General features: G+C 36.5%; 1 protein-coding gene across 6 annotated transcripts in view; it reads left to right on the plus strand.

Annotated features, from left to right (window-relative positions):
* Ascc1 (activating signal cointegrator 1 complex subunit 1) overlaps window positions 1-16,154 on the plus strand; it is a 95,152-nt gene that overhangs the window by 54,577 nt on the left and 24,421 nt on the right. For all 6 annotated transcript variants that reach the window (XR_013435483.1, XM_005325931.5, XM_078040746.1 and 3 more), the window contains exons 8-9: window positions 2,198-2,322; window positions 5,143-5,228. Coding sequence is in view for 5 of the 6 variants with exons in the window: in XM_005325931.5 (XP_005325988.1) it covers window positions 2,198-2,322; window positions 5,143-5,228 (211 nt within the window). In the remaining variant the exon portion in view is untranslated. The remainder of the gene's footprint in view (window positions 1-2,197; window positions 2,323-5,142; window positions 5,229-16,154) is intronic.

Raw genomic sequence — 16,154 nt, forward strand, 5'->3', positions numbered from 1 at the left:
AAGCTGCTTAAGAATAATTATTGTCATAGCAACTCTATTATTTTTAATTTGCTTATAAAGAAGCAGAGGCATAGGAATCTTTAAGACTTATTCATAGTCAATCAGGAAAGGATCATTGAAGTAAGATTGAAAGAATATACTGTCAGAAATATAGTGACATGTTGTCAAATATAGCGTCCATAGTATCAACCCCAAATTTATGATTATGCCCAAGTACCCTTAAGTTCTTTTAGTAGCACTCCAAAATATTTGGCATTGATGAATTCGCACATTCAGCTGTTTATTGAGCACCAGTGATGTGTCAATTACACATTAATCTTTATGCAGTAATAAAGTAGTGCATGTGGAAAAAAGAGCCCACCTTCATGGAGCACAGTGAGGTAATAACAGAGCTCACCAGTCACCAGAGGTGGATCCTGGTTCCTCAGTTACTGACTTTGAGCAGCACAGCCTGGCTGTGCATCATTTCCTCCTATTTAAAAACAGCAGGTTTTATAGGACTTTAGTCCTTTAAAAAATTCTGAGTCAATAAATTGGCAGAAATCCTAATTCTCTGAAAGACAAAGCTGGAATCTCATATCTTTCAGTTAGTCTATTCAGTTATTTCATGTTTTGTGTAGTTGACTTGCTTTCCACCTACTCCTTTCTAATAGAGAAAAAAATGTTGAGGCATCATTCTGTTGTGGTTGTAATTGAGGTAGGTTTTGAAGTGCATGGTTATATCTAGACTTATGCTGAGTGTTTAGAAGTATGTCCAGATTTTATGGTTCTCTGGTGGTGTGAGTTAATCAGGAACTTGGTGTATTTTTTGTGGTACTGGTGATGGAATCCAGGACTTGGCACATCCAGTGTTCTACCACTGAGCTACATCCCCTGCCCAATTAGAAACTTTAAAACCCAGTGTATCTTATTTGTTCTTCTGATTATATAACTTAACCACCACACATAAACACTTGTGTTTATGAGGTTGTGTTTTCCTTTTTATGGTTTTCTGCATTTTCCTTAATGAACATTTATTGTTATTATTATTAATGTTGTTATTACTACTACTACTAGTGGAGATTGAACCCAGAGTTGCTCTACCACTGAACTAATATCCGCAACCTTTTTATTTTTTAAGTCAAGCTCTCACTAAGTTATCCAGACTGGCCTCAAACTTGCAATTCTGCCTCAGCCTCCTGAATTGCTGTGATTAGAGGCATGTGCCACCATGCCTGGCATGTATGATTTTTATAACCAGAAAAATTAAGGTAACTATGTAAGGAAGCAGAACAGCTCTCCCCACCTTTCTCCCACTCCCAGCAGTGCTGGAGATCAAACTTAGGATCTAAACATGTATTCTATACCACTGAGTTACCCCTGAACCCCACATATTCTAATTCTGAATCTGTCCCATAGTAGTTAGTGTCACCTTGACCAAGTTTCATAATTTCTTTGTGCTGTAGCTTCCTCATTAGTGAAAAAGGGATAATAAGTTTTGTGAGGGTTGAATGTTTCAGCATATGCACAGTGCTTAGTATGGTGCCCATACGTCCTGTCTGTTATTTCTCTCAGCAAGCAGTTGCCTCACTGACCCTGTGCTGCTGCTTTTCCCCGCCTAAACCTCTTTGCACTGTGCCACAATCAGCTTTCAGAAATGGGACAATGGATCACACCATTCCTTGCTAAAAGTCTTCTGTGGCTCCTGTGGTCTGATCACTGCTTACGTATCCAGCTCCTCTCCATTGTCCTTCTTCTCTCCCTCTGTTATAGGTGTATTAAATAATTGGAAGTTTTCTAGATGCTGTGATTTTGCATGTCTTGGTGTCTGTGCACATGCTAGTTCTTCTGCTTCAAGTGCCCATCTTCTATGGTTTTGCTATGAATCTTTAATGACCCTTCAAGACTGTGTTTCAACCTCCTGTGGAAACCTGGCCTTCTGTGTAGAGTTGAATGCCTTCTCAGCATTCATCATAGTGTGTGTGTGTGTGTGTGTGTGTGTGTGTGTGTGTGTGTATTATAACTGTTTGTCTCTGTGTCTGTCTGCTTGACACGACAGTGAGCTCCATGATAGTAGGGCTGCAGCCTCTTCTTTCTCCTCTGATGAGGGGCTTTGTGCAGTGATTGGTGTTGAGCAGATGCTTCTTGCACATTGTTTAATTAGTAGTCATGGGTCGAGTTTATTAACATTTTATACTTCTTCCTTCAATTTCTCCAGGCTGCAGGAATTAGTTGATAGAGTGCTGGAACGCTTTCAGGCTTCTGGACTAACAGTGAAAGAGTGGAATAGTGTGAAACTGCATGCTACAGTCATGAATACCCTGTTCAGGAAAGACCCCAACGGTAAGTCCTCACAGAGCTGGAGCACAGCCAGGCTTGGCAGTGCACTCTACTTCTTCCACCAGGAAGGCTGAGATAGGAGAATTGCAAGTTCAGAGCAATTTAGTGAGACCTTATCTCAAAATAAAAAATAAAAAGGGCTGGGAATGTAGCTCAGTGGTAAGTTATCTCTGAGTTCAATCCCCATTTCCACAAAAACAAACAAAAAGGAGCTGTAGCACAGTTGTGATCAGTAAGGCCTTTTGGTATTAGAGTTTTAAATAGAATGGCCATTCTGGAATCTCTGATGTATCTTTACTTCTAGATCTATTAACTTGTTTTGATGAACCTAGTAGAAATGGGCAGTGACATATCTAGCTTATCTTCCATATCTTTTATTTCAGTCACATATGGGGTTGCTAGATTCAATGAATAAAAAAATGTAGGTTCAAACCTGGAGATGTAGCTTCGTGGTAGAGTACCTATTTAGTATGTGTGAGGTCCTGGAATGGATCTCTAGCACTGCAAAATAAATAAATAAATAAATAAATGTGTATATGTATATATGTATATGTGTGTATGTATGTAATGTATGTGTGTGTGTATATATGTGTGTGTGTGAGTGAGACCAATGGTTCTCACCTGGGTGTGATTTTACCTCCAGAGGATATTTGGATTGTCTGAAGATCTTTTTAGTTGTCACAGTTGGGCTGGGGGTAAGTATTTAGCATAGTTAGAGTCGTATAACCGTCACCACAATCAGTTTTAGAACATTCCATCACCCTGTCAACAAGGCAATACCATTTACAGTCACTCCTTATTTCATCCTGTCCCCAATGCTAATTCTAGGCACAACTGGTCCACTCTCTTTCTCGATGGATTTGCCTGTTCTAGATATTTCCTGTAAATAGAATCATGCAGTATGTGACTGGTTTCTTTCACTTAGCATAATGTTTTCAATGTTTATCCATGTTTTAGTATGTCTTAGTACTTTATTCCTTTTAATTGCTGAATAATATTTTTTTGTATGAATGTATCACATTTTATCCGTTCACCAGTTGATGAACATTTGTATTGTTTATTCTTTTTGTCTATTACAAATAATCTACTGTGAATATTGTGTGCAGGTTTTTGTAGGGGCATCTGTTTTTACTTTTCTTGGGTATATATCTAGGAATGGAATTCCTGGGTCATATGATAACTCTATGCATAATATTTTAAGAAAGTGCCAGACTTTCCAAAGTGACTACACCATTTTACATTTCCATCAACAGTGTCTGACCATTTCAGTTTCTTCACATCTTTATCAGTACTTGCTATTATCTGTGTGTGTGTTTTCCAATTATAGCTATCCTTGTGGGGTATAACCTCATTTTGGTTTGGATTAGAATTTCCCTGATGGTTAATGCTACTTATAGATTTTGAACTTGTCATTAAATATTTCAATCATCAGATATGATTTCTGTTTTTTAATTGATAGTTATTTGGTATTAATTTACTTGTTCTTTTAAAACTGTATATGTTCTCTTTTTCTTTTTTTTTTTTTTAAGAAAATTCACTTGTTTTTTTTTTTTTTACTAGTATCTTTTTTTTAAAATTTTTTATTTTTTTATTGGTTGTTCACAACATTACAAAGCTCTTGACATATCATATTAGATTGAAGTGGGTTATGAACTCCCAATTTTACCCCATGTTCTCTTTTTCTTAACAGGGAACTTTTTTTTTTTTTTAAACGGTGATGGGGTTTGAATCCAGGGCCTCACATGTGCTAGGCAAGTGCTCTACCACTGAGCTACATTTCTGTCTCCCAGGAAATTTATTTTTAATTGTAAAATATGTTTGGGATTGGGATTCTTAGTTAGGAGAATACTTCTCATTAGAGAAATAGTTACACAGTAACCTGTATGTCTAGATAAAATGCATTATATTTGTGGAGTTGTTAAAACTGTGGATAAATTTTCATCAGTTTTGACCTGGAATTGTCTACAACTGAATAAGCAAAAGAACCCACTCAAAGGTGAAAATATGATAATTTTTGAAGATCTCTCAGTAGGTAGGAAAGATTTAATATTTCAGAAAATATTCTGAAAGTTAAATAATTCTTAAGAATGCTTTGAATTTTCTCTTGCCTGTACTCTTCTCTGTATTGAATTTTTATTTGAAAAGGACATGAAATGATGTGTTGCTTTTTCTGTTTGCCTTCCCTTTGATATTCCTCTTCTTTTTTAAGGACATCTTTTGGGATATCAGTCTACATTGACACAAGAATCTAGAGCATAGCTTTGTTTGGGCCAAGGTCATAGATTTTCTGTATTCTGTGTAGAATGTTTGTAAGGATACCTTTGATTGCAACTAAAGGACTCTTTTTCCTTCAAGGGGAGTGCTTAAATGAACCCAAAGCCTCATTGCCATCAGTTTTGACCAGAGTGTGAACTTTTGTGTAGTTTTATACACTTAAAATTACATGCAGCTTATCTTGGATTTGTAGATGGCAAGGAACCTTTGGAGAGACAGTTTCATCTCAACCTCTGACTCTGTAAGGAAGAACTGAGGTCTATGGAGGAGAAATAATTTCCTTAAGAATGTAGCTAGTTACAAAGTTATTAAGTATGTATTGTGAGTATTTGGAGAATGTTGAATGAATAAATGTGTACTGAATGAGTTGGTGACAGAGCTGGCTCTAGAAACCATCACTTGACTTATAACCTGTTGTTTTGCCCATCATATTATGCCACTTTCCAAGTAGTACATGAACATTTGCTAGTTGCATCTGTGTACCTATAGAAATCAAGAGAATATATAACCCAAGCTTCTCCTCTAACATTATCTTTGGAATATTTACAGCTGAAGGCAGGTACAATCTCTACACAGCGGATGGCAAATATATCTTTAAAGAAAGAGAGTCATTTGATGGCCGGAACATTTTAAAGGTCAGTATGAAGCAGAATGAATTGGAAATCCTTCAGCATGGTGTCCTACATAAGAGAGGAAAACAAGTTGTTCTCCTTTTAACAGTAAAGTATATATTTTTTTCATGCTTTTCATGAGGACCATTGATTAAAAAGGCTATTAATTTTTTTAATGTTCTAAAAAAGTGAAAATCCTCTTGACTCTGTTAATGCCTTGGTACTTCTAAGTGCTTGAAATTGGTGACTTAAGAAAAAATGAGGGAGGAGCCAGCACAGTGGCACACATCTGTAATCCCAGCTACTTGGGAGGCTGAAGCAGGAGAATCTCGAGTTTGATATCAGACTGGTCAGCTTAGTGGGACCGTGTCTCAAAATAAAATAAAAAAGAGCTGGGGCTGCTGCTTAGTAGTAAAGTGCCCTGGGGTTCATTGCCCAGCACTTCAGGAAAAAGAAAAAAAGAATAGAAATAGAAAAAATGAGGGGCTGTGGGGCACAGCTCAGTGGAAGAGAGCTTGCCTAGCATTTCTGAGACCCGGGTTTCCATCTCCAGCACCGCAAAGTCGACAGCAGAAAGGAATGATGGGGTATTCTGACTAATTAGGTCCACAGGAATAAGTGTTTTACTCTGTACTTAACCTCTGCAGGTTCGAGATTGCATTTATTTTAAGTGAAAAAGAACTGTTTGTCTTCTTCTAGTAGACTTTCCCCTTCACCCACAAAGTCACTTTCCTAAGTTGTTGTATAGTCTGTTTTTACTCAGGAGCAGTCCATGTCCTAAAAAGTAGGTGGTCCATTTCTGACTGTTGAAGCTATGCTTTTCTGAGTGTTGCATTAACCTGTGAAATTTAAATAGAAAGGGTTCTTCAGGATTGCATTTATCTTTCTCCCACAGACTACATTCTGTAATATCCATGATTTATGCCCTTTCTGTCAGGTTAACAGACCATTGTTCTCCTGGGCAATGAGAAACCGTTGATTCCAAGGGAGAGCTTTTTGATTGTTCATTTCAGTTGTTCTGTAATGGTTTAGGTCAAACATTTTCAAGGCCATGGGTGTTTTTCAGAGACAGGAGAGAGAATAAGCTTCAGGTTTAGAAATGCTTTTTCTTTTATTTTTTCTACCCCAGGCTTCATTCCCTTATCTCATCATTTGACGGTTTTCTTTCCAAATGACTCATGTGACCCCATTGCCTCTAATTTGTGACATCACTGCCCAGCAGCTGTGAGCTTCTTTTCAAAGAGCCTAGTGGGCTATCCACAGCAGTACTCCAGCATCCACGCTGCAGAGCTGTGGCAGTTCCTTCTTTTCCTAGATATTTTCCTCTTTTTGTGCTGTTTTCCTAATTAGTTAACTTTTTCCCAGGCCATAGCTTCAGTGTGATATGAGTCTCTTTCTCTCTCTCCCTTCTTTGGGAAATTTCCAACAATATCATTAATTACTTTGATTTTGTTGTTGTTAATTTGATTAAGAAAGAAAATAGACTGAATAGGAAAGAAATCTTTAAGAGTAGCTCAAAGCCAGCTTGATTCTCAGGGGATTAAAATTAAAGCCCAAACAATGTGTCAATGCAAGTGAGGTCTGCAGAGCTTTGATATCCATAAGAGCCTGTGAATGGCTGTATCTACAGTATGGATCCCTCACTCCATATTGAGTTTCTCTCATTCTGGCAAATCAGTTGTCCATTTAAAGATGCTTTTTCTTGAAATCTCACAGACTACCCCAGTGATGACATGAATGTAGCTCCCTCTAGTGTTAGCAAGCACTGTTACACCAGTTATACCGGAAGTACCTTACTAATTTATGCCTAATCATTTTTTAGAGCTGGACCCAGTGAGATACTCGGAGACCATTTAGTCTAATTTCCCATTTTAATCTCTCATATGAGATATGCTAGGGTTAAAGTGATTTGCCAAAGGTCATACTAGTAACAGTGACTGGAATCAATAAAAAGATGGAAAACCCACAAATAGAGCATGAGTTTTGCTGTCTCCTGTATGAATGCTTAGTGTTCAGGTAGATATTATTGATATTTGAAACTGGGCATATCTGTCTAAATTGAGATAATGTGTGGTTAAAACTTGTTTCTTAAATGTTGTGTGTCAGGTAGTTTAAAACTATGACTAATTCATTAGCCTTTGGGGGCTGGTGGTATAGCTCAGTGGTAGAGCAGGTATGTTGCATTGCAAGGCCTTGGGTTCAATACCCAGCCCTGCACTCCCCTCCAAAAAAGGGCAGACTTTTACATTGAATGTAATACCAGCACTTACATGATTGTATACCATCTTCTAGACCCTGTGCCTTGAAGATGAAATAGTCATTATTACATAATCCCTACCTTCTAGGAGTTTCCTGTCTTTGAGGAATATAGATAATTAACAGGCAGATACATATATAATGATGGTATCAAGTAGTATAAGAGAAGTACCTTGAACACAGGTAGTTAGGACAAAGTGTTTTTTAGTATAAATTCTAATATTTTACTCCTTAATCATTAGCTTCAGAAAAGATAATTTTACACCTAAAAGGGAATCAGATTTTCTTTGAGAATAATGATAAATTTTGGGCTGCATAGTTTATCTCCTACCAAATACACAAGGTAATAACTATATATTTGTAAAGTAGCTATAGTATACTGTCTTTTGGAATTAACCACAAATGGACATGTTTTCCTCAATGAGAACATGAAAACCCATGACCCCTGAAGCCCTTGAAATAAAAAAAAATAAGAATTTAGGAAACCAGTGAATTATGTGTGTATATATATAAAATTTAAATATATATGTACATATATATGTGTGTGTATATATATATATGTTTTTGTATCAGATTAAATTATTATGTTAAGAAAGAAAAAATCAATTTTCACTAATAAGATAGGAACTGACTTGGAATAAACAGAAAGGTTAACTGCATTGGTTGTTAAGGAACCAAGTATATGTGTGCAGCATATTAATAGCTACATAGGCCAAAGATCAGGGATGCTGATGCTAGGAGGTAGCCTTGGGAAAAAAAAGTCAACTTCATCAACTATTCAAAGAGAAACAAAACAAGAAAGAAAGTCATTGCTCATTGCTGTAAGAATTTAATGAGTAACAGCCAATTGCTATTCTACTCCATGAAGAAAATTGGTCCTTTGGCTCAATATAATATTGTATTCTGGGTACCTTAATAAGAAAAAAAAATCTAATGGCTTTAGGATGTGGAAGCCACATTTTTCTTTTGTACAGCTTTTTAAAGTTGTTGCAGCTGTAATAGACTAGCATCTGGTTATCCCCAGTTAAAATAAGATTTTTTTTTCCCTAAGACAGGCTTTGAATGAAGAATTAAAAATGAAAGGATGATTCTCCTGTGTTATTGAAAGCAGAAAAGGAAAAAAAAACATATTCAATTATTATTATTTTTTTTAATGGCGGACTGACAGTTCTAAAAGAAGATGTATTAGTGAAGACTAGCTAGGCCACATTAATAGGATGATGTCCCCTCAGAGACATTCTGTTTCTAGGAGATAGCAACAAAGATACTGTTTGGATAGCTGTAGTCAGTGATCACCATGAAATTGGAGCACTCATGCTGACCTAGAGACATACTGCAGGGGAATAACAGCTCCCTCCCTAGCTGGAAGTAGGAGGGTCATTAATTGCCAGCTTCAGGAGAGAGAAGTAATGGCAGTCTGCTTGGGGGTTATGAAATGGCTTAAAAGCACTAGAGTCAGTTTTCTAAGATTTTGCTCTCAGCCAGTTGAACAGGGATATAATATTAACTGCTCACAAGCAAAGCATCTGACTGCAGTGAAGAGGCGGCATTTGAGCCCTATAATGTACTCTTTAGAGAAGGTGATATGGCACAAATAAAGGCTAGGTCAGGTATTTGAAAAGGAATGGCAAGGACTGCAGGTCCAAAATCAAAGGACACAGTAAAAGTACCATTTCCTTAGGCACTTCAAAAAATTTGGAAAATATAAGCCAAGTACAAGGGAGAAGAATTTGTGCCTTTTCTACTTCAAAAATAAGTCTCTGATTTGGAAAGAGAATATTAAACTAACTATGTTAATTTTTGATCCTTTTGCCTGCAATTGTTTTAATTCTTTTACCACATGGAGACTTTTCTTGAAAGGTGTGAATGCAAGTCACTCAGGTATTTCATTTATTTTTGTTTTGGTCCCATCTCTATTCCTTAGAGTCCTTAAGAGAACAGTCAGAATGAATAATTTTTCTTTTTTATTAACATATATTAATTGTACAGATTCATGTGTTTCACTGTGACATTTCCATACAAGCATCTAATGTACATTCCTCATGTTCATTATATCTACCCTTCCTTCTACCCTCTCTCACTGTCCCCTCTTTTGTGCTTTCCCACAGCCCCACTTCCTGCTTCTAAAAGTCCCTCTTCTACTTCCAGGTCATCTTTATTTTATTTTTTATTTTCCACATATGAAAGAAAACATGGGTAATTGTTTTTTTGTCTGACTTGTTTCACTTCACATGATTCCTCTAGTCTCATCCATTCTTTCTTACATATAACAGGATTTCATTATTCTTTATGACTGAGTGATACTCCAGTGTGTGTGTGTGTGTGTGTGTATTTCATATTTTCTTTATCCATTTACCTGTTAATAGGCACCTTGGCTGATTCTATATCTTGGCTGTTGTGTATACTGCAATAAACCTGGAAATGCAGATATATCTTTTGTATGCTGACTTCATTTCCTTCACATATAATCCCAGGAGAGATATATAGTTAGATCATATGGTAGTTCTATTTTTAATTTTTTGAGAAACTTCCATCCTTTTTTCCACAATGACTGTACTAATTTACATTCCCACCAACAGTGTATATGGGTTCCTTTTTCTTTTTTTATTATTTTTTTAAATTTTGGTACCAGGGGTGCTTAACCACTGAGCCATATCCCCAGCCCTTTTTTATATTTTATTTAGAGATAGGGTCTCACCAAGTTGCTTAGGGCCTCACTAAGTTGCTGAGGCTGGCTTTGAACTCACAGTCCTCCTGTCTCAGCTTCCTCAGGGGCTGGGATTATAGGTGTACATCACTGCACCCAGCATGGGTTCCTTTTTCTCCACATCTTCACCAGCATTTTTTTTTCTTCTCTTCTGGCACTAGGGATTGAACCCAGGGACATTATACAGTTGAGCCCCATCCCCAGCGCCACTCCCCCTTTTTAATTTTTTTTTTTTTTCTTGAGGATGGGTCTTGCTAAGTTGCCTAGACTGCCCTTGATATCCTCTCGTCTCAGCCTCTAGAGTAGCTGGGTTTGTAGGCATGCCTGGCCAGAATCTCTTAGTTTTCCTTTTTTTTTTTTAATATTTATTTTTTTTTAGTTTTCGGCGGACACAACATCTTTGTTGGTATGTGGTGCTGAGGATCGAACCTGGGCTGCACGCATGCCAGGCGAGCGCGCTACCGCTTGAGCCACATCCCCAGCCCAAGTTTTCCTTTTTTGATAATAGCCATTCTAACTGGAGTGAGATGGAATCTCATTGTAGTTTTTATTTGTATTACCCTGATGACCAAAGATATTGATCATTTTCTTATATATTTATTTGCCATTTGCATGTCTTCTTTTGAGAAGTGTCTGTTGGGGTCATTTGCCCATTTTTTGATGAGACTGTTGGGTTTTTTAAATTAAAGTATATTAAAAATATATTCTGGATATTGTTTACTTTGTTGTGCAGAAACTTTTTAATTTGATGTAATCCCATTTGTCAGTTCTTGCTTTTTTCCCCTGAGCAGTTGGAATCTATCCAGGAAATCATTGCCTGTGCCAATAAGTTGAAGTGGTTCTCCTGTTGTTTTCTTCTAGTAGTTTTAACGTTTCGGGCCTTAGAGATCTTTGGTCCTTCTGAGTTGATTTTTGTATAGGTTGAGAAATAGGAATCTAGTTTTAATCTTTTACATGTTGATATTTGTTTTTCCCAGAAGTGTTTGTTGCAGAGGTTGTCCTTTCTTCAGTGTGTTTTTGGTACTTTTTTGGGGGAATCAGTTGGCTAAAGGTGCATAGATTTATTTCTGGGTCCTCTATTTTTGCTGCATTGGTCTATGTGTGTTTTTACACCAGGATCATGTGGTTTTTGTCACTATGGCTCTGTAGTGTGTTTTGAAATCAGGTATTGTGTCCAGCATTGCTCTTTTTGCTCAGGATTGCTTTGGTTATTCTGGGTCTTTTGAGTATCCATATGAATTTTATGATTGTTTTTTCTAGTTCTGTGAAGAATGTCTTTGGTATTTTGGTGGGGATTGCATTGGATCTGTAAATAACTTTGGGTGTATGCCCATTTTAATAATATTAATCTCCAAATCCATGAACATGGAATGTCATTCTATCTTTAGTGCCTTCTGCAATTTCTTTTTTTAATATTTTGTAATTTTTATTGTAGAAGTCTTTCACATCCTTAATTAGGTATTCCTAGGTATTTTATTTTGTGTGTGTGACCATTATGAATGGGATTACTTTTCTGATTTCTTTCTCAGCAGGTTCATTACTGGTGTATATAAAAGCTACTAATTGCATAGTGTGGTGGTGCAGACCTGTAATCCCAGCAATTCAGGAGGCTGAAGCTGGAGGATTACAAGTTCAAGGCCAGCCTGGATAACTTAGTGAGACCCTCTCTTAAAATAAAGAGAGGGCTGGGGATGTAGCCTATGCCTAGCATGTGTGAAGTCCTGGGTTCAGTCCCCAGTACTACCAAAAAATAAAAAAGAAGAAGCAGCAGCAGCAGCTATAGATTTTTGTATGTTAATTGATGAGAATAGACACCCTTGTCTTGTTCCTGATCTTACAGTAAACACTTTTCATTTTTCCCTGTTAAGTTCATCATATATAGCCTTTATTATGTTGAGGTATGATCCTTCTGTACCTATATTATTCAGGGCTTTTATCATGAAGGGATGTTGAATTTTATCAAAGGCTTTTCCCATGTCTATTGAGAGGATCATGGGATTTTTATCCTTGAATTTATTTATGAATTATGTTACCTTTATTGATTTGTATATGTTGAACCATTTTTGTAACCCTGGAATGAAACCAACTTTATCATGATTTATGATCTTTTTAATGTGCTATTGAAATGCAAGTATTTTTTAAATTTATTTTTTAGTTGTAACTAGACACAATATCTGTATTTTATTTATTTTTATGTGGTGCTGAGGATCGAACCCAGGGCCTCACACGTGCTAGGCGAGTGCTCTACCACTGAGCCACAGCCTCGGCCCCCGAAATGCAAGTATTTAATTCAGTTTTTTCCCCCTTAGTGTTTTTTGCATGCATTTTGCACCATGGATACTGGTCAGTAGTTTTTAATTTTGGTTGTGTCCTTACCAGATTTTGGTAGCAGGATAATGATAGCTGCATTGAATGAGTTTGGAAGTGTTTTCTCCCTTTCTAATTTATGGAATAGTTTGAGGGGCATTTGTGTTAGTTCTTTAAAAGTCTGGTAAGATTCAGGAGTAAATCCATCCAGACTTGTGCTTTTCTTTGTTGGGAGACTTTTTTTTCCCTTTAGTACTAGAGTGGAAGCTATAGGTGCTCTATACTGAGCTACATCCCCATCCCTTTTCAGTTTTTATTTTGAGATAAGGTCTTGTTCAGTTGCCTAGGTGGACCTGGAACTTTTTCTTTTGTGTGTGCTTAGCTATTAGAAGTCTCTTTCTTACTGCTTCAATCTTATTACTTATTATTCATCTATTTAGAGTTTTTATATCCTCTTGGTTTTGATAAGTCACATGTGCCCAGAAATTTGTCCACTTATCCTGGATTTTCCAATTTGTTGCCATATAGTTTTTCAAAATATTCCTTAACGATCCTTTGAATTTCAATGTTGTTTGTTGTAAAGTCTCCTTTTTCATCCCTAATCTTTTTTTGGAGGTGTTGGGGGATGGGAATCTTCTGTCATTTTTTTCTGATTAATTTAGCCAAAGTTTTGTCAGTTTTGTGTTCATCTTTTCAATGAACCAGTTATTTTTTGCATTGATATTTTGCATTGTTCATGAAGAATAAATGTAAGGGCTGGGTTTGTCGTTCAGTGGTAGAGCATTTACCAATCATGTACACGGTTTGAGTCTCAGCACCAATTATAAATAAATGAATAAAAATAAAGGTCCATCAACAACTAAAAAAATATTTCAAAGAAAGAATTGATTTAAATGAGATCTTTGTTTTGTTCAATTTAGAGAATTTTTTGTACAAGGGAGTTTGTTTTTTTAAAAAAACATACTATTTATTATTTTTGTTGAAAAAATATATCCATAAAGCATGTATGCCCTGTTTAACAAATAATCATAAACAACACAAGTACTACCAAGGTCAGAAAGTAGAAAAATGCCCCCGCCATATTACTGACTTTGCAATTTTTTAGTCAGTCTCTCAAAAGACTAACAAAGACATAATTAAGTTTTTAAGCGCTCAGTGTAGAGGGGCTTGTTTTGAGTGAATATTTGGTTTTGAAGTGTTGAAAAAAAATTAATTTTTACTTTTTCTAGGGAAGAGAGAAAAGAGGTAAGATTTAGAACTATGTAGCCATTTAAAAAAGTATTTAATAGACTTTAGAGTAGTTTTAAGTTCACAGCAAAATTGAGCAAAACAGTGTCCTCCTATACTCCATCTGTGCACATGCACAGCATCCCCTGCTGCCCCACAGTGGTACATTTGTCACCCTTGGTGAACCTACATTGACACATCATTATCACCCCAAGTCCATAGTTTACATTTGGATTCACTCTTAGTATTATACGTTCTGTGAATTTGGACGAATGTATAAGTGGCTTGTGTCTACCACTGTTGTACCATGTAGAGCAGTTTCACTTCCCTAAAAATCCTCTGTTCTGCCTGTGTATCCTCCCTCTCCTTCAGCCCCTGTCAACCACTGACCTTTTTACTACCTCCATAATTTAGCCTTTTCCAAAATATCAGATAGTTGGAATCCTACAGTATGTAACCTTTTCAGATTGACTTCTTTTACATGATTGTATGTGTTTATTATTTATACATTTATGTTTCCTGCATACTTTTTTATAGCTTAATAGCTAATTTCTTTTAGTGCTGAATAGTATTTCATTGTCTGGATGAAACAGTTTATTTATTAACTTACCTATTTTTTTAACATTTATATTTTAGTTGTAGGTGGACATAATACCTTTATTTTTATGTGGTGCTAAGGATCGAACCCAGTGCCTCATGAGCACCCTTCCTCTGAGCTACAACCCTCGCCCTGTTTACCTATTGAATGACATCTTGGTTGCTTCCAAAGTTTGGCAATTATGAATAAAGCCATATATATTTCTGTGCTGCTTTTGTACAGATATGTTTTTATTTCCTTTGGATAAATAAATACTAAGGAGTGTAATTTTTGAATCAAATGGTAAAAGTATGTTTAGTTTTTTTAAAAAGCTGCCAAATTGTCTTCCACAGTGGCTGTAGTACTGTTTTGCATTCCCACCAGCAATGATTGAGAGTTCCTGTGTCTCCATATCCTTGCCAGCATTTGGTATAGTCATTGTTTTGGGTTTTGGTCATTTTGATAGGTTTATAGTGGTATCTCATTATTTTTTAACTTGAATTCTCTAATGATGATGTTGAACATCTTTTCATATACATATTTGCCATCTTGTATTTCAGCTTTAGTGAAGTATTTGTTCAGATCTTTGAGCTACTTTATAATCAGTTGTTTTCTTGAAACAGTTTTTTGTGTTTTGGAGATAACAGTCCTCTATCCCCTGTGTCTTTTTAAAGACACATTTCTGTAAGGAGATGTGGTGAAGGGGAAGGATGAAAAAGGAATAGCAGGACCTGTCTCAGTCTGTAGCTTGACTTCTTATTCTCTTGATACTGTCTTTCACAGAGCATAAGTTTTTAATGATGTTCTGCTTATGAATTCTTTCTTTCATCATTTGTTATATCTAAAAAGTCATTGCCATATCTAGGGTTGTCTAAGTGTTCTTCTATGTAATCTTCTAGGAGTTTGATTGTTTTGCATTTAAATTTGGGTCTGTATCTATTTTGAGTTCATTTTTGAGAAGAGAGTGAGGTTGCTATTTGGATTTATATTTTTGCATGTGGATATCCATTTGTTCCAGTACCATTTGTTGAAAAGACAATTTTGCTGGGCATGGTGGCACATTGCCAGCAATCCTAGCTATTGTGGGAGGCTGAGACAGGAGACTTGCAAGTTCAAGGCTTCCCTGGAGAACTTCTGAGATCCTGTCTCAAAAATAAAATAAAAAGGACTGGGGACTAGGGTTGTGGCTCAGTGGTAGAGCACATACCTAGCATGCATGAGGTACTGGCTTCGATCCCCAGCACCACACAAAATAAACAGATAAAGGTATTGTGTCCATCTACAAAAAAAAAAAAATTTTAAAGGACTGGGGTTATAGCTGAAAAATAGAATGATCCTGGGTTTAGTCCCAATAGTATCCCTCCCCCCTCAAAAAAAGAAAGAAACAGAAGATTATTTTGATCTTTTTAGATCTGCAGAGAAATGAGGTTTGCTTCTTTGTCCAAGATCAGTTGACTACATGTCAACTGATGTGGGTCCTTTTGGAGCTCTCTATTCTGTTCCAAGCATTTATGTGTCTTTTGTGAATACCACACTGTCTTGATTATTGTCCTTTTGTAGTTGGTCTCAAAGTTGGGTAGTATCAGTCCTCTGACTTTGTTCTCTTTCAGTATTGAATTGGCTGTTCTGATCTTTTGTCTTTCCATATAAACTTAGGAATCACTTTGTCAATATCCATAATATAGCTTTCTGAGTTGTTTTTTTTTTTTTTTTTTTTTTGGTGGGGATGGAACTGGGGAGTAGATGGACCCAGGTATGTTCTACCACTGAGCTACATCCCCAGCCCTGTTTTTTATTTTAAGGCAACTTCTCACTGAGTTCCCCAGTCTGGCCTCAAATTTACAATCCTCCTGCCTCAGTTTTCTGAGTAGCTGTG

This window comes from Ictidomys tridecemlineatus, chromosome 1 (genome assembly GCF_052094955.1).
Source record: "Ictidomys tridecemlineatus isolate mIctTri1 chromosome 1, mIctTri1.hap1, whole genome shotgun sequence".
Classification (NCBI taxonomy): Eukaryota; Metazoa; Chordata; class Mammalia; order Rodentia; family Sciuridae; genus Ictidomys; species Ictidomys tridecemlineatus.